Source organism: Vulpes lagopus, chromosome 7, assembly GCF_018345385.1.
Source record: "Vulpes lagopus strain Blue_001 chromosome 7, ASM1834538v1, whole genome shotgun sequence".
NCBI lineage: Eukaryota > Metazoa > Chordata > Mammalia > Carnivora > Canidae > Vulpes > Vulpes lagopus.
Window position 1 is genome coordinate 1649618 of NC_054830.1, and position 22385 is coordinate 1672002.

The 22385-nt window shown below is 57.9% G+C and overlaps 2 protein-coding genes and 1 long non-coding RNA gene across 6 annotated transcripts in view; 1 reads left to right on the forward strand and 2 right to left on the reverse strand.

The window, feature by feature from the left end:
- The window catches only part of GNG7 (G protein subunit gamma 7), a 121117-nt gene extending 109344 nt beyond the window's left edge, over positions 1–11773 (reverse strand). The window contains exon 1 of the mRNA XM_041762564.1: positions 11714–11773. The gene's annotated coding sequence lies outside the window, so the exon portion shown is untranslated. The remainder of the gene's footprint in view (positions 1–11713) is intronic.
- A 2054-nt stretch (positions 11774–13827) lies between these two features.
- DIRAS1 (DIRAS family GTPase 1) lies at positions 13828–22006 on the reverse strand. 3 transcript variants are annotated; one of them, XM_041764621.1, is made up of 3 exons: positions 19809–19878; positions 18690–18796; positions 13828–17102 (listed from the first exon to the last, which is right to left on the reverse strand). In XM_041764621.1, exon 3 carries the CDS (start codon positions 17032–17034, stop codon positions 16438–16440), a length of 597 nt encoding a protein of 198 aa, XP_041620555.1. In that variant the 5' UTR covers positions 17035–17102; positions 18690–18796; positions 19809–19878; the 3' UTR covers positions 13828–16437. The 3 variants fall into 3 exon arrangements, with proteins under 3 accessions (XP_041620555.1, XP_041620554.1, XP_041620553.1); XM_041764620.1 differs by lacking the exons at positions 18690–18796; positions 19809–19878 and adding an exon at positions 21598–22006; XM_041764619.1 differs by lacking the exon at positions 18690–18796 and having other exon boundaries at positions 19809–19917.
- On the forward strand, positions 20115–21599 carry LOC121496244. Of its 2 annotated transcripts, none has more exons than XR_005989135.1 (3): positions 20115–20509; positions 20643–21106; positions 21287–21599. It is a non-coding gene; the product is annotated as an uncharacterized LOC121496244 (long non-coding RNA). The 2 variants fall into 2 exon arrangements; XR_005989134.1 differs by having other exon boundaries at positions 20643–20852.
- Positions 22007–22385: the final 379 nt, after the last annotated feature.

Below are 22385 nucleotides of genomic sequence, written 5' to 3' on the forward strand. Positions count from 1 at the left end.
ACACATTCTCAGCATCACAATTCACAACAGCCAGAAAGTGGAAGCAACCCATGTGTCCAGCAATGGATGCAGGGATAAAGACTGTGATGTATTCACACAATGGAATATTATTCAGCCATAAAATATGAACGTGGACAGACCTTCAGCACATGACGTGCAGGGAGGGAACCAGACACAGAAAGCCACATAGTGTGTGTGAGCCCACATGTGTGACACGTCCAGGACAGGTTCCTCCATGGTCGGGAAAGGGGCTCATGGGGCCGGGGGGGTTGAGTGGGAAAGGGGACTGAGAGGGATGCAGATGGGTACAGTCCTTCATGGGGATATGTCTCTGTGTGGGGAGATGGAAGGTTCTGGGGACAGGTAGTGGGGGTGGTTGCCTGACAGTGTGAGTGTGCTTCATGTCGCTAAGCTGTGCACTTAGAGACAGTTGAGGGGCACTGGGTGGCTCAGTCAGTTAATTGTCTGACTCTTGGTTTTGGCTCAGGTCACCATCTCAGGGTTGTAGGACTGAGCCCTACGTCAGGCTCCCGGGGAAGTCTGCTTGGGTTTCTCTCCCTCTGCCCCTCTCCCCTCCAGCTCTAATGCTTTCTGTCTAAAATAAATAACTAAATCTTTTTTAAAAAATTTAAAACGGGGGTATCTGGGTGGCTCAGTGGTTGAGCATCTGCCTTCAGCTCAGGTCATGATCCCGGGGTCCTGGGATCAAGTCCTGCATCAGGCTCTCCGCAGGGAACCTGCTTCTTCCTCTGCCTGTGTCTCTACCTCTCTGTATCTCTCATGAATAAATACATAAAAAATAAAATCTTAAAAAAAAAATAAAAAGGGGTCACCTGGGTGGCTCACTTGGGTAAGTGACTATCTTCAGCTCAGGTCATGATCTCAGGGTCCTGGGATTGAGCCCTATATGGGGAGCTTACTTCTTCCTCTTCCTCTGCTGCTCTCCCTGCTTGTGTGCATGCTCTCACTCTCTCTGTCAAATAAATAAATAAAATCTTTTAAAAAACTAAAAATTAGGGCAGCCCCGGTGGCACAGTGATTTAACGCCGCCTGCAGCCCGGGGCGTGATCCTGGGGACCCTGGATTGAGTCCCGCGTCAGGCTCTCTGTATGATGCCTGCTTCTCCCTCTGCCTGTGTCTCTGCCTCTCTCTCTCTCTCTGTCTCTATGAATAAATAAATAAAATCTTTAAAAAAAAAAACTAAACATTAAAAAAGAAAGAAATGGTTAAGGTGGTGACTTTGATGTTATGGGTAATTAGGGAGGAAATGGGCGTGGGGAGCGGGTGGGACACTAAAACTGGGCTGAGTAGGACAGAGGGAGAAGTAAATGGGGACGATGTCTGGTGTGACAGATGCTTGATCCATGGTGCAGGCCACAGCTGACAGGTCCCTCCCCCTGGAGGCAGGGGGCTTGACAGGGGATGGCCACGTACCCGGCACCTGGCAACAGCCCGTGGTTGGTAGCTGAGCGTGATGAGGCCACTGAGGAAAAGGCCTTGTGTGGCCAGGCTGCTCACTGCCCCAGGTGGCTGGACAGGATGCTGGAGGGAACTCATCCTTCCTCCAGGGCGGCCTCCCTCTGAGGCCCAGTTCTGCTTTCAAAGGACACCCAAACACCTCCCCACAAAACAGCCTGCATTCCAGCAACCTTTTGTTTCCCCAGACACAGTATTAACATGTAAGCAGAGACCCACAATAACCCTGTGGGAAGCAGGCCGTTGGGTGTAGAAGCAAGGAACACCACTACCATCAGGCAGCATCTGGCCCTGGGCCACAAGTGTCCCAACTCTGCCCCCAGATCTAAAGCTCCCCCTCCTTTTATTAAAATGTGGTACCTACACAAAGCCACTAGTAGTGGTTTGTAATGCATGGTTTTGGGTCGGGAGGGGGGGGCACCCATGTGTTTCAAATCAGAAGGGAACGGTTCTCCACCCCCCTGCAGTGTCCATGGCCACAACATGTAAGACAATAATTTTCTGGCTCCCTCAAATTATCTCCAGCACAGCCTCTGCTGGGGGTAGTGGAGCCAGGAGAAAGTTTACATCAAGCTGTAAGAATGGACCTCAAAGCTGGGAGGACGGGGTGAGGAATCCAGCATGGGAAAGTGAGCTGTCCTCCGCCCCAGGGTCCCCTTGGCAGAAGGAAGGAAGGGTGGAAGGACACAGATCAGGCCTCTGACCGCCGAGTTGGGAGGCAAACACTACCTGTGACAGGTGACCAAGGGTAACAGGTGATGTCATGCGGGTGTGATGTGTCCTCACACTGTATGTTCTTCCCCAAAACCCATAACCCTGGTCCGATCACAAGGAAACATCAGACAAACCCAGACTGGAAGTCGTTGTGCAAAATTTCTAACCAGGCGTCCTCAAGACTAGACAAAAAAGACAAGGAACATCAGAGAGGCTGTCTCAGCCCTGAGGGCCTAGGGTAACATGGGGTCCTGGGGCAGAAAAGGACGTTAGGGGAAACCTAGTGATTCTGAATAATGCATGGCCTCTGGTTAACAGCCATGCGTGCAGGTTAATTTCTGAGAACAGCGAAGGCGCCAGGGGAATGCAGGATGTTAGCTCGCATGGCAGTTGTGAGGGGGTACATGTGAACTCTCTGCACTGCTTTCACGACTTTCCTTACACCTAAAATTAGCCCAAAGTGAAGATTTTATTAAAGAAAAAAACCAAGCCTCATAACTAAGTGCACCATCTTTCTCAGAGGCCCCCTTGGAGACTTACCGTACCCTGTGCCCCACTTCTCAGCTACAGAGGAGGGGATCTGGTCAGATTGAGAACCAGAGGCAGAAGCAGGCCTCTTGAGCCCCAAACCCACATCCAGGGGTCTGAGGCTTGCAAACGCTGTGGGCGTGACTTTGCTTCCTTCATACAGAGCTGAGGGGCCCTTGGAGCCCTTCAGTGAGACCCAGAAACGGTGAGACCCAGACCCAGAGATGGGTGCCGATCTGTTTCTTAAACGACAAACACAGCCCCCCAGCCCCATTTCCTCCCATCACCTCTGGTTGCCAACTGAAACAACCCTACGTTCCCAGAGCAGCCGTTTGCCAAAAGACAAAACAAAAAAACAAAACAAACCTTCTGTTTCTCATCCTGGCCTCAAATCTTTAAAGCTAAGCCTACCTGAAGAACGACGGCTTGTCAGTGCTCAGCCTAAAGAGAGAGGCGTTTCTAAGCTGAGCCTGTGTTGAACAGAGAAACGTCCTTGGCTCCAGACAACAAAATTCACTGTGACCCGAATGGGTGTTCAAACCTGGCTCCGGGCAAACTGTCACTCCTGGACATCATTCTAAAAAACCACTCATCGCCTGACGTCAAAATTGTCTGTCTGAATATGTGTTTGGAAGACCACTGTTCCGTCGTGTTGCTGTTTTATTTTTATTTACTTGATATGCTTTTTTGGTTTATAGCTAAAAGCCATGAGCATGAGACATTTATATGCAGTTTTACGTTCGTGCATCTTTAAGTAACATGATAATAAACATAATTGGCATTTAAAAATGGGATCTATTTGGAGCTATCGGATGCTGTAGTTCATCAAATCTAAGATCCCATTATTTCTAAGATTGGCTGTTACGTCTCGTGACACTAAAGAAAATAAATAATCAGTCTCACTAAGTATGGCATGACGTTAGGGGGAAAAATCATCCTATGCATCTGTCCCCAAATCATTAACCTCTGCTCAACCAGGAGGCTATGGGGTATGAGCTCCCGGCAAGAGAGCATCAGAGGCAATTCTCTTAAGGGAAGTGTCACTTGCTCTCCCAAGACTGGTGCTAAACCGAACGGATAAAGCTGAACTATGAATCCCAAGTTCAAGTCCCAGCACTGCCACGAAACCACAAAACCTGGCCTGTTTCCTCATCTGTAAATCCCACAAGTTACACTAGCAGGGTTGACAAACTTTTCTATAGGAGCCAGGGAATTGGTATTTTTGGCTTTGCAAGCTACAGTCTCATTACGTTGTAGCCTGAAAGCCACTGTAGGCAACATGTCAACAAATGTGTGTGGCTCTGTGACAATAAAACTTTATTGGTGGATACTGAAACTTGAATTCTATATAATTTTCATATGTCATGATATATTATGCTTCCTTTCATTTTTTTTTTAAACCACTTCAAATGTAAAAACCATTCTCAACCCAAGGGCCACACAAAAACAAAATGAGCTGGATTTGGCCTGAGGGCTATGGTTTGTCATCCCCTGGACTGGACAGTCTAGGGAAATCTTCCAAAACTGACTTCCTAAGACCCTCAATCCACATTCTCAACCACCAGATACTTTAGTAGCTCTAAAAACAACTCACAACTTGTCCAAATACTCATCTACACTCATATGCCTTTAGAGGTCTGATTTTCTCCTAAAATTTACCCTATTCACTTCCTATACCTGCGATGTCCAGTATGTGGCACTGAGCACAGGAAATGTGGCTCATCCCAAGGTGTAAAAATCTGTAAGTGTAAAATACATACTGGATTTTGAAGACCTCATACAAAAGAAAGTAAAATAGTTCATTTGTAGTTTCTTCACATTGATGACATGCTGAAATGTATTTTGGATATAGTGAGTTATGTAAAATGTAGCATTAAAATTAGTTTCACCTAATTGCTTTTTTGAATGTGGCTGGTCAAACGTATATAAATACATATGAGGTTCGAATCCTATTTCTATTCATCAGTACAGTTTCTTAGAGTAGAGAACATGGGAGAATAATTAATAGAAAACTCCACAACCAGGGATCCCTGGATGGCTTGGCAGTTTAATGCCTGCCTTCGGCCCAGGGCCTGATCCTGGAGTCCTGGGATTGAGTCCCACATCGGGCTCCCTGTGTGAAGCCTGCTTCTCCCCCTGCCCGTGTCTCTCATATATAAATAAAATATTTTTTTAAAAAAACCTCCGTAGCCTACAGAGTTACATCTTTTCGAAAAGGAATTCAAGGTTACTAAGCTATTCTTATCACTTTGTCCGTAGAAACAAAATAGTGGCAGGGAGGCGGGGGCAGATGAATTGGTGGAGGATTTTTTACGGCAGTGAAACTACTCTGTGTGATACCATAATGGCGATGCGTGACCTCATACATTTGCCCCAACCCATGATATAACACCCACAGTGAGTCTGAATGTCATCTATGGACACTGGGTGATCAAAACGTGTCCGCGGAGGTTCACTGACTATAACAAATGTCCCACTCTCATGGGGATGTTGATAATGCAGGAGCCTGGGCAGGGGGGCGGGAGGGGTATATGGGAAATCCCTTTTGCTCAATTTTGTTACGGACCTTAAAACGCTCTAAAAAATAGTTGATTTAAAAAAAAAAAAAAAACCCAAACAGGCCTTTTTACTTTAATGCAATCACAGATTCATACGATCTGATTAGAAATAGTTCAGCCCATGGAGATCCCTGGGTGGCTCAGTGGTTTAGTGCCTGCCTTTAGCTCAGGGCGTGATCCTACAGTCCTGGGATCGAGTCCCACATCAGGCTCCTTGCATGCAACCTGCTTCTCCCTCTGTGTGTGTGTGTGTGTGTGTGTGTGTGTGTGTGTGTGTGTGTCATGAATAAATAAATAAAACCTTAAAAAAAAAGAAATAGTTCAGCCCAATATTTCCCAGCCAGGGGTGATTTTGCCCCCCACCAGGGACACTGGGCAGTGTCTGGGGACACCTGTGTTTGTCACGACTGAGGGTGCTCCCAGCAGTGAGTGGGTGAGGTCAGGGATGCTGCTCAGCCCCCAAGAGAGCCCAGGACAGCCCCATGGGGAGGAACCTGACCCAAATGTCAGCAGTGCCGAGAGGGAGACCCTGAGTGAAATGACGGGGTAGATTCAGCCCTGCCTCGGGACTCGCACAAGAGGTGCTGCTCACCCCCACCTGTCCCCTGGCAAACTTGTCAGTGCGAAGCTCATCTCTGGCCCATCCTACACACAGGATCCCCATCTCTCCGCCCCCGGAAGGCTTCTTTTCTTGCAGCACCTGTGGAACTCATGGCCTATCTCCACCACCCTCAGGGACCCCACTCAGAGAGCCAGGCCAGGGACAGAATGGGCCTGGGTCCCCCATCTCCACGCCTCCCCACGCATGCACACAAGCATCTCATTCACGTGGCACTCCCGGCGCCTGGCACCCGCTCTGATGCTTAAAATAGGCACACAAGCAGCCTTTGTTGGGGAGAGGAAGGAAGGAAGGAAGGCAGGCAGGCAGGCTTCAGACAAAGGAGAAAGCAAACCGCACCATCCAGGAAAGGGGGCCTGTACTGAGCGGGTGGCAGGGAGGGGCAGGAGGGGCACGTTCTGCAAAGTGAAGGTCACTGTGGAAAGGTGAGGTGGGGCCCACCCCCACAGTGCCCCCAAGGCTGCAGGAGGCATTTTGACTCTGTCAAGTGGGTGATGAGTTGGTAGAGGTGGCAGGGAAATGACAATACATCTGTGCCTTACAGAGTAGATTCTGGCCGTGTTGGAGCTGCCCACCTGAGCAGGCCACGAGGCCAACCAGCTAGGATGGGTGGCGCCAGAGACCACGAACCACTTAACTCAAGTGAAAAAGAGAGGCAGAACCTGGAGGGCTGACACCTGGGCCACCCCCAAGCTTCAGTTTAACAGGCCACAAAGTGCCAGGAAAAAGTCACTGAAATAGCAGCTTGATTGTTTACTGCCAAGATGTGGGGGCAATCCAGATATCCAGATATCCACAGCCAGGTGAATGGAGAAACAAAGCATGTCCATCCACAAGGTGGAATATTACTCACCCACGAACAGGAGCGAGGCCCTGACATGTGCCACCCTGGGGACAGACCCCAAGCCCACAACACTCAGGGAGGGAACCAGACACAGGAGGCTCCATGGTGTGTGAGTCCACGTGTGTGACACATCAAGGACGGGCTTGTCCACAGATGGGGTGGGAGTTCGGGGGTGGGGGGCGCTGGGGGCTAGGAGGGGGGGACAGGGACTGATGGTTAATGGTTATAGGGATCTTATATGAGTGATGGAAGGCTCTAAAGTTTTTTTTATTAAATATTTTATGTATTTATTCATGAGAGAGAGAGAGAGAGGCAGAGACACAGGCAGAGGGAGAAGCAGGCTCCACGCAGGGAGCCTGAAGCGGAACTCGATCTCAGAACTCTGGGACCACGTCCTGAGCCAAAGGCAGATGCTCAACCGCTGAGCCACCCAGGCATCCCAGCCCTAAAGTTTTATGGGGATGCTTGCACAGCTCCATAAACTTCCTCCCAAAACTGAACCCTATGCTGAAAATGGCTGAGTTTTATGACGTGGAAATTATACCTCAACGTAAAAATTGAAAAGCAGTAAGAACTTCCCCTTTACAAAGTTCTCAAGGAAAACTAGTAGCCATTTCTGGAAGAGTCTCAGAGCTGCCCGAAGCTTCCCTGCATGCCAGTTGTCAGGGTGGACGAGGAGGAGAATGGAGGCCACCTACCACCACCCCACCACCCCTGGGGACAAGCCATTTCACCTCTTCAGCTCTTCGACCTGGTCTCCAAGGTGTGCTAGAAGACTAGGCCATGACTTTCTCCAGACCCTGCAGCCAGAGAGGCCAGGCCGAAGGGTGGCACGAGAGAGGAGCAACAGGAAGCCAGGCCCACAATTGTCGAAAAGAACAGCAGGAAGTGGAGGGAGGCTCCTCGGATGGCAGAGGCCAGCCGTTAGAGGCCCTGGGCACCCAGCGGACGTAAGACAAACCTCCCCCAGGACAAAGATCCAGTAGGGCAGTCACCTGCTGGCTGCTACTGCAGGGCACAGAGGAAGGCAGGGAGTAATTCTGCATGGACACCCAGCAATGGTGCAACTGTCCTGGTAACCATCCTCTCTAGAAAGCTCCAGAAAGTTCCAAAGTCACGGAGGCCGTGCACAATGCCTCTTTTGTAAGAAACTACAAAGGGCTTCAAGAATAGTAATGACCTAGTAAGTGCCATTTTAAAGACTATTCTTGGTCTCCAGATGCAAATGAGAAAATTTGTAACAACACCTTGAACGGAAGAAGCAACTTTTTACTCTACTACACGGTGTACAAAAATAATGCGTCCATTCAGTAAATTCGAAGCTGAGCCTGTGTGTTAGGTCATTCATATTCCATCGTCCTTCCCTTCAAACCACAGGGCCACGGGCTTTACGAAGCATGAAACGAGAGCAGAAAACAATGGCATCAAGCACAGGATATTTCCTAAGTAAGACAGATTCTCCAAACAACTCTGACCTCTCTGCAACCCTCACACACTATAGGTTAAAAACAGGAAAATGAATCTAGAAGTTTGGCACCTTTCAATGCTTATGAACTTATTGATTCATCCTACGCATAAGATCACTGTAATGTGTGTTCAAGAGTCACAGAAAACCCACCAAGAAGGAAGCCGGGTTCTAAAATCTTCTAAAAACATTCTTCCTCTCAAACTGAGCGCTCTAGATTTAAAAGGCAACCCCAGGGCAGCCCCGGTGGCGCAGCGGTTTGGCACTGCCTGCAGCCTGGGGTGTGATCCTGGAGACCCGGGATCGAGTCCCACATCAGGCTCCTTGCATGGAGCCTGCTTCTCCCTCTGCCTGTGTCTCTGCCTCTCTCTTTCTCTCTCTGTGTGTCTCTCATGAATAAATAAAATCTTTAAAAGAAAAATTTTTTTAAAGGCAACCCCAAATCTGAAGGGCCGACCTTCCTAAGGATCAAAGGTGAGATGTGGTCTGCAAAGGGGAAAAGAACCTCATTTTGCCTGAAACAGCAGGTTTCCACCAGGGTGATTCTGCACCCAGCCAGCGCCGGGCAAGGTCTGGGGACGTCCGGGCCATCACAACTCAGGGTGCTGCTGGCATGGAGTGCATGGGGCCACGGATGCTTCTCAGACCCCACAGTGCCCAAGACACCCCGATGTTGGCAGTGCTGAGCGGAGAGACCCAAGTCCATCATATGAGCTCCAGCTATAGAGTTCATATAATTAAAGAGCATATAATTGCGGCACACGGGTCCCCTTAGGGTACACATTGGAATGGCGCCTGGGGGTACACCTAAATCAGAATGACCCATGCAACATTCTCTAAGTGAATGTGCCTATTTCTGGACAGGCCTTCAGAATCTCCTGGTCTCAGACCCTTTGGTTTTTTTTTCCCCTTACTTTTAATAATATGGACTTCACCCCACCCCCTGAAGAGATTCTTTGTTAAAGCTCCAGGGGTGGGATCCCTGGGTGGCGCAGCGGTTTAGCGCCTGCCTTTAGCCCAGGGCGCGATCCTGGAGACCCGGGATTGAATCCCACGTCGGGCTCCTGGTGCATGGAGCCTGCTTCTACCTCTGCCTATGTCTCTGCCTCTCTCTCTCTCTGTGTGTGTGACTATCATAAATAAATAAAAATTAAAAAAAAATAAATAAAGCTCCAGGGGTGATCTCATGTGCACCCCAAGGCTGAAGGACCGGAGTCAAGCTCCAGCTGATTCCTCCCCTCCCCTACCCTCTGTGACAACCCAGTAATTCTACCCACCCACCTTCCCCCTCCCAAAGAAAAACCCCTTAATTTAGAACATTATTATCAACGTCTCACGTCCCCCTGCCATGTGCCAGGAGTGTGCTAGGTGCGTGCACTCCCTCATCTGACCCCCCCAGCAGCCCTATGAGGTGCCTGCTATGGCCGTCTTAGTCCCTTCTCACCGAGGAGCAAAGTCAGAGGCACCGAGGCCACAGCCATGCAGCAGCACACAGGCCCGCCGTCCAGAGCCCACTACACTCTTAATGTCCGCAAGACCTCGGCGTCCAACTGAACAAGTGTGGGAACTTGGCGTTTCTGCATCCGGGACACCCAGCAACAATCAAAGCCCCTGAGCTGCTGTTCATCACACCTGTCTTCTCCCGCCCACCTTCCAGCCCCCAGCAACCCCCACTCCCCAGGAAAAACAAAGTGCCACCCACACGTCTCAATACTATGGCCCCCAGAACTCCCACCTGGGTTCCTCGTTCCTGAGCCCCAAAACTCCTGAAAAATTCAGTCACGGACACAAACCTTTCTGCTTCCAGGACGGTCTCCTTATACCCTACATCCTAGGAGCGGACCTCCCAAAGTGTGTTGGACTCCCACCTCCTCCAGCTCACTGTGGCCAAGGGGCTTCTGCAGGCCCCTCTCCCACACCAAATGATCAGCCCTCCAAAACAGGGGGGCGAGTGGCCTCCACAATCCTTACAACTGACTTCTAGCCAAGACCCCCCCATTTCCTCCTGACTAGTTGCCCTCCCCCAAAACAGCAGCACCAGGTGTCACAGCGTCCACCGCTGGGCCCCCAGGGCCCTTAGGATCCACCCCCACACCCCTGCTCCAAGTAGCCTGGCGCACCTGCCGCCCAGCGCAGCCTCACTGTGCGCCTTTCCCAGCTCACCCCCACGCCCCCCTGGGTCCCCAGCTCCCGGCTGGCTGCGCCCCTCCCCCCGCCCCTGCAGCCCCCTCCCCAGCCACCCTCCACTTTCAAGTTCTCATCTGCCCGGCCGCTCGGCCCCTCCTCAGATAACCGCCACCTGCAGCTCTAGCACTATTCCCTCTCCCCTGCCAGCTCTGATGCCCAGCTCTGCCCCTCCCCTGCCCCCCCTACCCCAGTCCCAGCCCAGACCCCCAACTACAGCCTCAGCCCCTTCCTACGGACTCTGAGCCCCGACTCCGGCCGGGACCGGGACGCAGCCCCCTCCTCACGGGCCGACCTGCGACTCCGGCCGGGACCCTCGACTCCGGCCCCCTCCTCACGGACCGACCCCCGACTCCGGCCGGGACCCTCGACTCCAGCCCCCTCCTCACGGGCCGACCCCCGACTCCGGCCGGGACCCTCGACTCCGGCCCCCTCCTCACGGACCGACCCCCGACTCCGGCCGGGACCCTCGACTCCAGCCCCCCCTCCTCACGGCCGACCCGCGACTTCCGGCCGGGACCCTCGACTCCGGCCCCCTCCTCACGGACCGCGACCCGCGACTCCGGCCGGGACCCTCGACTCCGGCCCCCTCCTCACGGACCGCGACCCGCGACTCCCGCCGGGACCCTCGACTCCGGCCCCCTCCTCACGGACCGACCCCCGACTCCGGCCGGGACCCTCGACTCCGGCCCCCTCCTCACGGACCGACCCCCGACTCCGGCCGGGACCCTCGACTCCGGCCCCCTCCTCACGGACCGCGACCCGCGACTCCCGCCGGGACCCTCGACTCCGGCCCCCTCCTCACGGGCCGACCCCCGACTCCGGCCGGGACCCGGGACGCAGCCTCTTCCTCACGGACCGACCCCCGACTCCGGCCGGGACCCTCGACTCCGGCCCCCTCCTCACGGACCGACCCCCGACTCCGGCCGGGACCCGGGACGCAGCCTCTTCCTCACGGACCGCGACCCCCGACTCCGGCCGGGACCCTCGACTCCGGCCCCCTCCTCACGGACCGACCCCCGACTCCGGCCGGGACCCGGGACGCAGCCTCTTCCTCACGGACCGCGACCCCCGACTCCGGCCGGGACCCTCGACTCCGGCCCCCTCCTCACGGACCGACCCCCGACTCCGGCCGGGACCCGGGACGCAGCCTCTTCCTCACGGACCGCGACCCCCAACTCGGTCCACAGCCAAACCAGAGCCCTTCCAGGGCGCCTTCCCCGGGCCGCCCGGGGCCGCCCTCCGCCCCGGCCGCGCCCCTGCCCCCCGAGCCCGAGGCAGGGCCGCCGGACCCCGGCCCGGCCGGCGGCTGCACGCGCCCTTACCTGAGCTCTGGCCGCCGCGGCCGCCTCAGCCTCGCCGCGCAGCCGAACCCGCCGCCTAGCCGGCAAGCGCCCGCTCCCTCCGGGGGCGGGGCCGGAGCCCGGGGGACGGGCACTGGCAGGCGGCGCGGCCAATCAGGAGCCCGGACGGCGGGAGGCCCCGGGCGGGGCGGGGCGCGGGGCAGGCAGCGGGGTAGGCTGCGCCCAGGCGAGGGGGCGGGGCTCGCGCCGTGGGCGGGGCCAGGAGGTGGGACGCTGAGTGGCATCGCAGCTGGCCACCCGCGAGCGGGGACCGCGTGGTGGGGGCGGGGCTATGCTAATATGCACATTGGCCCGCTGTGGTGTGGACTCCACCACCCGCGACAAGCAGATTTCCAGAGGTGACTCGGTGACGTCAGTGGGGGGCGAGGCCCTCCGCGAATTCGAACCCAAAAGCCTAGCACCTGGGCCTCCCTGGCGGGAGAAGTACGTCCCTTCCTCACAGAGCGCTTGACCTGCCGGACGACAGAAACTGCGCCCTCATTCTGAGCCCTCTACATAACGCCAAGAGGCGAAATCACATTGTCCCCATTTTACAGAGGCGGTAACTGAGTCTCAGGGAGGTTACACCCAAGGTCATTCCCCAAAACCTGTCTCATAACTTCCAGGGCTTCTCAACTTCCTAATTCCTGTGCCCGGATCTGAAAAAGCAGGTTCCCTGGCCCCCACCCAGATTGAAGCATCCTGTGGGCCCTGGACCCCTGGAATGTGTATTTTTAATAGGCTCCCCCTGAAGATGTTGGGAAATGGATGGTACGTCTGCAAAAGCACCGACAGTCAGGGAGGGGAGAATTTCTTAACACAGGAAGATGGAGCCACCAGATTCCGGGACTTCTAGAACTTTGTGCAATATGCTGCTATTCTGTGATCTGAGCCTCAGCCCTCCAGCTGAGGGGCCCCCCTCCCCTCCCCGGGGCTCCTGTCATCCCTGCAAGAACCTCCCCACTGCAGGCGCCTGGAGGCCCCAGCCCATGTCTCTACACAAGGGTCACAAACTGGCAGCCCCCCACCCGGGGGGGGGGAGGAATGCGGCCCCAGAATTGTTGAAAAATGTAAGTACGTTGGTAACATTTAAAAATCAGGGCATTTCACAAAAAGAAGTCTAGATTTCCAGGCCCTCTTGAGAAATCAGAAGGTCTGGCCGTTGCTGCGTGGGCTGGGCAAGGTGGCTGAGCATGCTTCCCCCCAAGGACATCATCATGTGGCCCCAAAGACAGAGGAGGCAAGAAAGGTGCTTTTCTCAAATCCAAAACTTAAAGAGGCACTGAGAAAAGGAAAAAAAAAAAAAAAAAAAAAGAAAGAAACAGGAAACCTTGCCATCAAGATAAATACTATGTTAATGCAATATTTAAAAAATTCAAAATAAATGCAGAAATAATCCAGGATGAACAAAATACCAAAATCTTAAGGAAAGACAAGATCCGATGCTGCACTTGTGCCAACCACCTCGTTGCTTCTCCCAGGCTGTGTCAGATCCTATCTCTATTTAAAATATTGATATGTTTTTCGCCATGGTTTCCTTTGCATTAAATATTTCTTCACAATGTGTGTCTTGCTGGCTGAGTTCTTGGCGTCCCCCACTTAAGTCTCCTGCGGCTGGTGAATGCCTCCCTCTCCTCACCCTCTCTGTGCCTCTGCTGGGAAGTTTGCAAACTCTGCCCCAAACCATTTAACAGATAGGGACGCTGAGGCCCTGTGGGGTCCTCCCCATGTAAAAGGAGGCTCACCGCACCTGCTCATTCATTCCCCGCATCCGGCTGCAGTAAGTGTGGGCTCTGGCGGGGGTGAGGGGGTCTCTTGTGGGGGGACCACCTGGAGGAATGCTGAACTGGCTACATCACAAATGTGCAACCTGTTCCCACAGCTCCTTCCCTTGACCTCTTCCCTCACCCCCATCCCCCACCTCCTCCATCCCCATCCTCATCCCTCACCTTCTCCACCCTCACCCCATCCCTTCACCTCCTCCTCATCCCTCACCCTCATCCCTCACCTTCTCATCCTTCATGTTTCTTATCTTTTGCAGATGGTGGGCTGCCCTCCCTGACCCCAAAGAAAGGACACTGATGGGGAATGCAGGATCCACTTTTTTATTGCAGGAAGACTATTTCTAGAGCAAATGCTACACAGACCCCACAATGGGGGGCAGGGGGCACCCACATGCAGGGGGAGGAGGGGCAGGGGTGGAATCACAGCAAGCATGGCCTGGCATGGTCCCCAGAACCAGGGATGCCCAGGCAGGATGGGCCAGAGACTGGGGCAGGCTCAGGCCCCTCCTGCTGCAGAAGCCCTTTCTCCCCAGGGGACCAGGGCCTGGGGCCAGGAAAGGCCTGGAGGTGGGCGGGGCCCCAGGGAGATTGTGCTATCAGGGTGTGTCCCTGAGAAAGGGCTGCAGACCCCTGCCCAGCAGGGCCCAGGAAACGCTCCCGGGGTGGGGAAGGAGCAACACCAGATGCTGGTGGGCCCTGGACCCACCACAGGATACAGGGGCTCAGTTGTGCTCAGGCAGGATGCCACCAGCTCTTCCATGCCCGTCCATGTGCGAGGCGGTGACGCACACACTTGCACACACACATTCCCTCCCTCTCTACATAGTGTGCCCAGTAAACATTTGTGGAGTCCCATGAACACAGAGAAGACCAAACACACTGCTACCGAGATGGACACAAGCAGCCCCTCTCACCTATAAACAGTCCCCATGTGGTCACATGACTGTACCGCGACATGGCCTTTCTCACATGCACACACGCATACACACACACACAGAGGTCAGTCCCGATGCGCCCAAGGACGTGCAAGCATGCACACACAGCTTTGTCATGCCCCAGGACGCCCAATGCTGCGAGCAACCCCAGGGAGACACGCACGCGGCAAGGAGCCGAGGGTGGCTCCCGCTGACATCCAGTGGGCAATGGAGCCACTTGGGCCTGAAACTGCAGAAACTGGATGCCGCTGATAGCTGTGTGAGCTCGGGAGCAGATCCGTCCCCAGTCAGGTCTTCTGATGAGAATGCAGCCAGCTGCTCTGATCGCAGCCCCGTGAGATCCTGAGTGGAAGTCTTGGGGAAGCCATGCCCGGACTCCTGAACCCACAGGAACAGAGATGACAAAATTGTCCAGTTTCCATTGGCTGACTTTGTGGTCATTTGTTAGGCACCCACAGATGATCGATACAGAGTTTGAGCCAAGAGCCACCTCACTACAAAGCCAAATGGGCTTCCTCAGGCAGCAGAACGAACAGGTTTACAGATGTGGTCCTATAAATCATGTCCCTCACTCCCCAAAATACAACCAAATACAACCATTTACAATCACACTTATGCTGGTACAAAGGTTCCCAGAGACACAAATAACCATTCCTGAGGACAACCACACTGCCCACCCCTACACATAGCCTACACCATTATTACAGAGAGACCGTGACACAGACTTACCATCCAAATGACAGCCACACACACACAAGTGCACGCATAGACACATGCTGAGACACAAGCGATCTGCCTGTGTGCTCCAGGTTGTACAAACCCACCACCCCCTGGCCACGCCCACCCCAGGCCTACGGCTCACCTTCATGCTTGTCACACAGCCCCTTCCCCCTCCATGAGTGTAGAGTTATGTGGCCACTCTTGGAATCTCATGGTGGCCTATATCCCCTGACTCCAGGACACACGTCTTGCTGGGCAGAGCCCCCCAACTCTGGGGCACAGTTGGCGGGAGGCAGTGGGCTGGGCAGAGCTCTGCGTGGATTCCCCTCAGATCCTGCTGGTGCTGGGTCCAGTCGCCTGCCCCTGGATGGGGCTCCGGGTGCCCCCCCCAGCACCCCACGTGCCCCTGCCTGAGGCTCAGTGGTAGCAGGCTGTGCCAGTGTCTGCAGGCCGGGTCTGGGAAGGCCCTCCATATTCATGCTGGACGGTCCCCTTGAGTTGTGCTGTGGCCACGGGCCAGTCCCAGGCCTCCCCTGCCTGTACCCGGCCTCACCCTACACTGGGCGAGGAGTGGGATTCCAGGCTGGCGGGGTGCTGCTGCAGGCTCTGTGGTTATTGCCTGGTGGCCTGAGACCCATCCCGCAAGGCCCCCCGCCCCTCACTGAGGCTTGGGGACAGAGGTGAGGACTGATCTGGGACCCGGGGTGGGGGGCACAGGCCGGAGGTTATGAAGGATGGAGCAGGGGCAGCGTCTGTTAAATACCAAAGGGGGGAAAACAAACTCTGAGGTCCATGTGCATTTCAACTCCCCCTCCCCAGCTCGGTCACAGTGATCCGATGGGGGAGACACAGGTCTGCCTGGGGCACCCGAAGGAAAGAGACAGATGGGCAGGGACAGGGAGGACCCAGTGTCCTCGGTCCCAGCGGGAACAGGCAGCTTCACCTGTTTCTCAGGTGCGGATCCAGGGGGCCACCTCCAGCACGTGGCTCTGGGGGGTGCAGACAGGCCTGGGGGGCGGGGGCGGGAGGCAGAGCCGCGCAGCAGAGCCGGGCTGGAGCCCCAGACCTGCCGCGGGCTCCCTGGGGCCTCGGTCTCCCCCCACAGAGGTGTTGGGTGAAGGAAGAGAAGTGGAAGAGATGAGAGGGAGAGAGAAGGAGGTGGGGAGGAGGGCAGGGAGGCCCGCGGCTGGGAGCGGAGGACTGGGGGGGGAGGAGGAGCAGGGGCGTGGGGAGAGGCGTGGGCCAGCTGGTGGCGGGCGCTCCAGGCTCACATGAGGACGCATTTGCCCTTGACGCGGTCTGTCCTCTTCTGTTTGCTGGCGCGCTTGCCATCGATGTTGAGGCTCATGTTCCGGCGTGTCTCCAGCGTGAGCAGCTCCTGGAAGAGCTCCTTGACATTGTAGTTCATCTTGGCCGACGTCTCCATGAAGGCGCACTTCCACTCCTGGGCCACGGCCTGGGCCTCGCGGGTGTCCACCTCCCGCTGCGTCTCGTCGCACTTGTTGCCCACCAGCATGACGGGGATGTCCTCTACGCTGCCCTTGATCTGCACGATGAGCTTGTAGATGGGCCCGAGCTCCTCCAGCGACTGCTTGCTGGTGATGGAGTAGACCAGGATGAAGGCGTGGCCCTTGGAGATGGACAGCCGCTGCATGGCCGGGAACTGGTGGCTGCCCGTGGTGTCGGTGATCTGCAGCGTGCACACGCTCTTGTCACAGCTGATCACCTGCCGGTAGGTGTCCTCGATGGTGGGGATGTAGGTGTCCCGGAACGTGCCCTTCACGAAGCGCAGCACCAGCGAGCTCTTGCCCACGCCGCCCGCCCCGAACACCACCACTCGGTAGTCGTTGCTCTGCTCAGGCATCTTCCACGCGGTGGGGGGCGGTCAGGGCCGGGAGGGCTTGTGCCAGCTGCTAGAACCCCAGACCGACCCTGTACAGAGAGGAGTGTCAGGCATAAAGGGCCGCAGTCAGGAGGGGACAGCTCTGGGCCCCTGGGGGTGAGGCGACGGTACAAGGGGCAGCTTCTCAGAGGAGGTGACATTTCTCCTGTGTCCTGGGGAGGCCCTCTGATTGAGCTGGCTGACCTCGCAATTGTGCCCTGCGTGTCGGCTTGGAGCCAGCCCCCTTAGCCTGCTTCCCTGCCCCAGAACCTGGGGCCCAAACTCGTTCCCAGGGGACTCTGCTGGGAGGGGTGCGCAGATGCCAGTGTGCAGTGCACTCACTGCTTCCCCACCTGCTGCCCCCCTCCCAGGCTGCACTGGCTGCTCCTTCTCTTCCCGGGGTGGCCATGAGCTCTTGGAAGCCAGCAGACCTGGCTCTGTGACCTGGGCAAGCTGCGTTGCCACCCTGAGCCTCTGTTTCTGCTTCTATGAAATGATGCCTCTCTCTGACAACCATAGGCTCCCTGCTGGGGTCCGAGGTGGTGGCCTGGGCAGAGCTCCGCCTGGATTCCCTTCAGATCCAGTCACCTGCTCCTGGATGGGGCCCTGGATGCCCCCTCCCCAGCACCCCCACATGCCCCTGTCTGAGGCTCGCTGGTGACAGGCTGTGCCAACGTCTGCGGATCCCTGAACCTCATGGGAGTCACATGGTGGGGTGTCTTTAACATGCCTGTCGCCTTGGGCCCAGAAATGACAAACCCGGTGGCCCAGGGCCACTGCCCCAGGAACTTGCACCATAAAGCTGCCCTCCTCTCTCATCCCGAGAGTGTGGTCCTGATGCTGGAGGTCTAAGAGCCACAATTTGCAAATCATGGCACTGATTTCTGATAGCAGCCTTGATCAGAGGTGGGACAACTGAAACTGGACCCAACAAGAAAGGTCCCCACTTCCTGCACTCTGCACCCAGAGGGCAGTCTGGTCTGCCATAGCCGATGGCTCAGGTCTGCTGTATCTGCAGGAACAGATCTTCCTGCAAGGGTGTCCTCCAAGCCTCTCCCACTGCCCCTGTGCTCAGAGAGATCCAGTGGCCTCTCGAGGTCACACAGCACAGCAATTCCTGGGCTGTTGCAGAGGGGGGAGGAGCCCTGGGCTGGGGTGGGACAGCAGAAGGCCTGTCTCCAGCAGGACACCGCTTCCCTTCCTCCTTCCCAGCAGTCTCTGAAGGTCCCTCAGTATGGAGGGCTGTCCACCGTGGGAGAGAGGAGACAGGAGATTACAATGGACCAAGGTCCCTCCCTCAGGTGCGTGGGGGTGTAAGACCAGGTGTGAACCTCCTGGTGAGAACCTGGCAGGTCAGCTGGGGTCCCTGAGTCCTGGTTTTCTGTGAATGGGAGCATGCACGGAGCCTGCTCCACAAGTTGCTGGGACAAGCAGCGTAGAAGCGGGATGAAGCCCACAGCCAGGCTCCTGGCACGCGGGGCCCTCGGTAAAGATAGACCATCGTAACCATCAACCACGAGGGCTCAGGGTGTAAAGCACTTGGCTGGTGGTGGGTTGTGAAGGCAGGCCCTGAAGGATCAAAAGTACCGGGTTTGCCAGGAGCGGATATAACGATAAAAGTAACAGCAGACACATACCCCACTTACGTGCCAGGCACACTTCTACACGCTCACCAGTACTCACTCCTAGTAGACCATTTGGCATGTTGGTGACATGCACAGCAATTCTCAGCACTGGGAGGAAGCTGCGGGTGGGGGGGGGGGTTGTTGGCAAGGGGTGCCAGCCCGTTCTGCAGGCGCTGCCCTTCCCTAGGTGGGCACCCTGAGAGGTGGGCACATGAGCGTGCCACCCGGCACCGCCATCACTGGCTGGAGACCCAGGCCGCCCTTGCCCTGCTCTGGGTGCAGACCCCCTGGCAGGCTCCGGGCCCATCAGCAGGATGTCCTCCAGGAGGGGCCCTGCTGGTGTCTGAGTCCCTGCAGTCGGAGCCCCGGTCCACTCACCCCCACGTCCAGGCCAGACACCCACCTGGCGCTGCGGAATCCCACCCTCGTCTGCTGTGGGGTGGGGGTAGGGGGTCGTGGCCACCGAGGCTCAGAGGGGGAGGCACTGGCTCAAGGTCACAGAGCAGGGAGGTGGCAGGGCCGACTAGGATTTGAATTGGGCCCCGCTGGCTGCCCAGCCCAGGGTCCTCCTCTAAGCCCGGGGAGCAGGCCTCGACCCAGGGGAGGGCAGAGGACACACACACTCTCTGCTCCGGCAAATGGGGAGGGGTCCGACCTGGGCACGGGGAGTGACGGGGGCCTGGGGAGGGGACGCACACCCGGGGCCAGCCCGCGGCTCCGGCGGCGGCTCTGGTGGGGGAAGGGCCCGACCAAGGGAGGGGCTCCGGGGTGCGGGGCTCGGCGGGGCCGCGGGGGCAGGAGGCCGGGCGGACGCTCCGCGGGGGGACGGGCCCCTCGCGGGGGCTCTGAGCGCGCCCGACCCCCGCCCGGAGCGGGGGAGGGGCGGGGGCGCGGGCGAGGGCCGCGGGGCGCGGGGCGCGGGGGGAGCTGTCCAAGGTGGGCGCGCCGCGGCCGGGGCGGCGGGGCCCGCGCGCTGGGGGCTCCGGGCGGGGGCCGCGGGGGCGCAGGAGGGCCCGGGCCCGCGGCCGCGGGGGGGCTCGGACAAAGGAGGGGCGCGCGGGGAGAGGCGCCGCGGGCCTCGCGGTGGGGTGCGGGTCCCCCCCGGCCCCGGCCCCCGCCCCGGCCGCCTACCTGGGCGCTCGTCCTGCGGCGCCGCCGCGGCTGCTGCTGGCCGGCTCGTGTCCGCTCGGGCGCCGCCGCCCCCCGCCGCCCGCCGCCCGCCGCCCGCCGCCCGAGCCGCCGCCGCCGCGCCCGCGCCCGTCCCCGCCCGTCCCCGCCCGCCGGGCGCCGCGCTCCGCCCCTCCCCGGGGACCCGCGCCCGGCCAAGGTCACGGCCGCCCGACCCCCGCCCCGCGCCCCCGCCCGCGCCCGCGCCCGCGCCCGCGCCCTGGGGAGTCGCCGGGCCGGCGGGGGGGGGGGCGACGGGGCGGGTCGGCGGGGTCGGCGGGGTGGGCCTGCCGCTTCGGGAGCCCCGCTCCCCGGGTCACCCTGGAGCCAGGCGCGGGGCACGAGGGCGCAGCGGGAGGTCACCCCGGAGCAGAGGGAAGGGGGTATTGGCGGAGCTGCAGCCTAGGCCCCGCGGTGCTGGGGTCGGTGCTGGGGTCGGTGCTGGGGTCGTCGGCCAGCCAGGGTCCCTCCCGCAGGGGAGCGGGGCCTTGCCGGGATGACCGTGTGGTCAACGGATAGCGATGTGGGAGAGAGGGCCCAGGCCCAGGGGGACTGCAGCTGGAGACCCCCCATCCTAGGGGCTCTGTGCCAGGAGGGGAGTGAAGGCAGCACCAGGTCCGGTCAGGTGCCCCTGAGGGCAGCCCCCCAAGGGGGAGAGGACAGGTGTAAGTCTGGGGGGACCACTTGAAGGTGGGGGTAACAAAGGGGGAGGGGGCTGGGCTTGTGGGTTTGGTAGGAAAATGTCCATCTTCCTCAAATAAGAGTTGCCTCTAAGAATAAATGTTTGCCTTCCAGAAGTGCCCGGACCTTTGAAGCGTCTGTGCTGCCCACCGTTAAGGCAACAGGATTCCATCACTCCCTCCCTCCTGAAGGACTGGAGGGAGGGCAGAGGCTCATCTCAGAGGAGACAGGACTTTCGGGTGCACCAATCGGACCTGGGGTGGGCGTAAGACAGCCCCGGACTCCCAGAAGCCTGCTGCAGTAAGATGCCCCTTGCTGGGGAGGCAGGTACTAAGGCCCCACAAGCAGGCACTTCCTGAGGTCAGAGCAAGGGGAGGGTGATCAGTCTGGTAGGTGGTGAGCTTCCCATCCTGAGTGTATGAGCAGATGGTCGGCCGGAGCCTCTGGGCCCCTCTGAGCTTCTCGGTTCCAGTCGACCCACCACCTCTAAGGCTCTGACTGAGGTGGATGTTTTCTGCTCCGTTGGACACAGGCACTGCCCCCCAAGACCACCTGGCTCCCACAGAGCCTGGGCCCCTGAGGTCAGTCCTGCTTCTGGAGCTTGGAGGTCCTCATCTCCCCCTGATCCAGCCCTCCACTTCACCCACCCAGACTGCCGCGCCTGCCTCCTTCCTGGTCTCCCAGGATCACCCTCCAGAGCACCCCCCCCCCCCCCCCCGCACCCGCCAGGCATTCAGTGCCTCCCAACCCTTTGCCTGCAGGGCAAAGCCAGCTTCTCAGCCTGCTGTTCTGGCCCATCTGAGACCTGACCTGAACTCTCCTCCTAGTCCTGGGGGCTGCTTGCAACTCCTCCCCGGAGACACCTCCCTCCTGCCCTGTCCTTAGCCCTGTGGGGGCACCTCTGAGGATGGTCTGGCCCCAGCCCCTCATCTTGGGGTGCCCTCAACCAGAGATGGAGACGGTTGGATCGACAGACAGATAATAACTGCTGCTCTGGGTTGCCACGTCCCAGCCAAGTGCCCCTGTGAGCCTCAGTTTCCCCATCTGGGAGTGAGGCTCACTGTTGTCTCACCTCTCGGGGTTGCAGGGAGCAAGCAGGATGACGTCGTCCATCTTCATGGGGCTGCCAGGCACACAGGTGCCCCGAGGCAACAGCCCCACTCCCTCCCATTCCAATGGCCTGCCTGCCTCGGTCTCCAGAGTGACGGGTCTGCACTTGGGCCAGGCCTCCAGCCTCTGGCCAGCTCTCTGGCTCCTCCGGGCGCCTGCCCAGGCCAGGGCAGGCTGACTCATGCGTAGGAGCGTGGGCACAAGCAGCAGCTCCACTCTGCGGCTGCTATTTATAGCTCCCAGGCCAGGCTCTCGGCCTTGTGAGCGGGGGAAGCCAGGCCCGAGTCCCCTCTGTGCTGTCCCCAGGGCACGGGGGCCCAAACCCCACTGGAACACCCCAAACCACGATGGCAGTGACATCTTGCCTACAGCCAGCTGGGAGAGGCCTGGCCTTTGAGAGCAGGGCTGTGTGTGGGGAAGAGGAGGCTGGGGCTAGAACTCGGGTCCATTGGGCCCTGAAGCCACAGCCCAGCCTTCTTCCTGTCTCTGGCTGGCCGTCCCTGTCCGGCACAAGTCCTCTCCACGGCAAGGGACAACCGTTCACCTGCCAAGTCCCAACTCCTCACCCCGGCCTGGCGGCCCGTGGACTTCTCCTTGCCCCAAAGCCAGGGGTTGGGGTGGGGGGCACACCTGCCCTCCTTATCCCCAGCCCCCCACTCCTGGCAGTGCTGCGGGGCCAGGAAGGTGGCAGGGTTGCCTTCTCTGCTCTCTCTGCGTTCATAGGATTAAAGCAATTATGTGGGCAAAGCA

Bases quoted from the DNA above. Each gene is read 5' to 3' on its own strand.
- DIRAS1 (XM_041764620.1), bottom strand. From the start codon at position 17,034: ATGCCTGAGCAGAGCAACGACTACCGAGTGGTGGTGTTCGGGGCGGGC.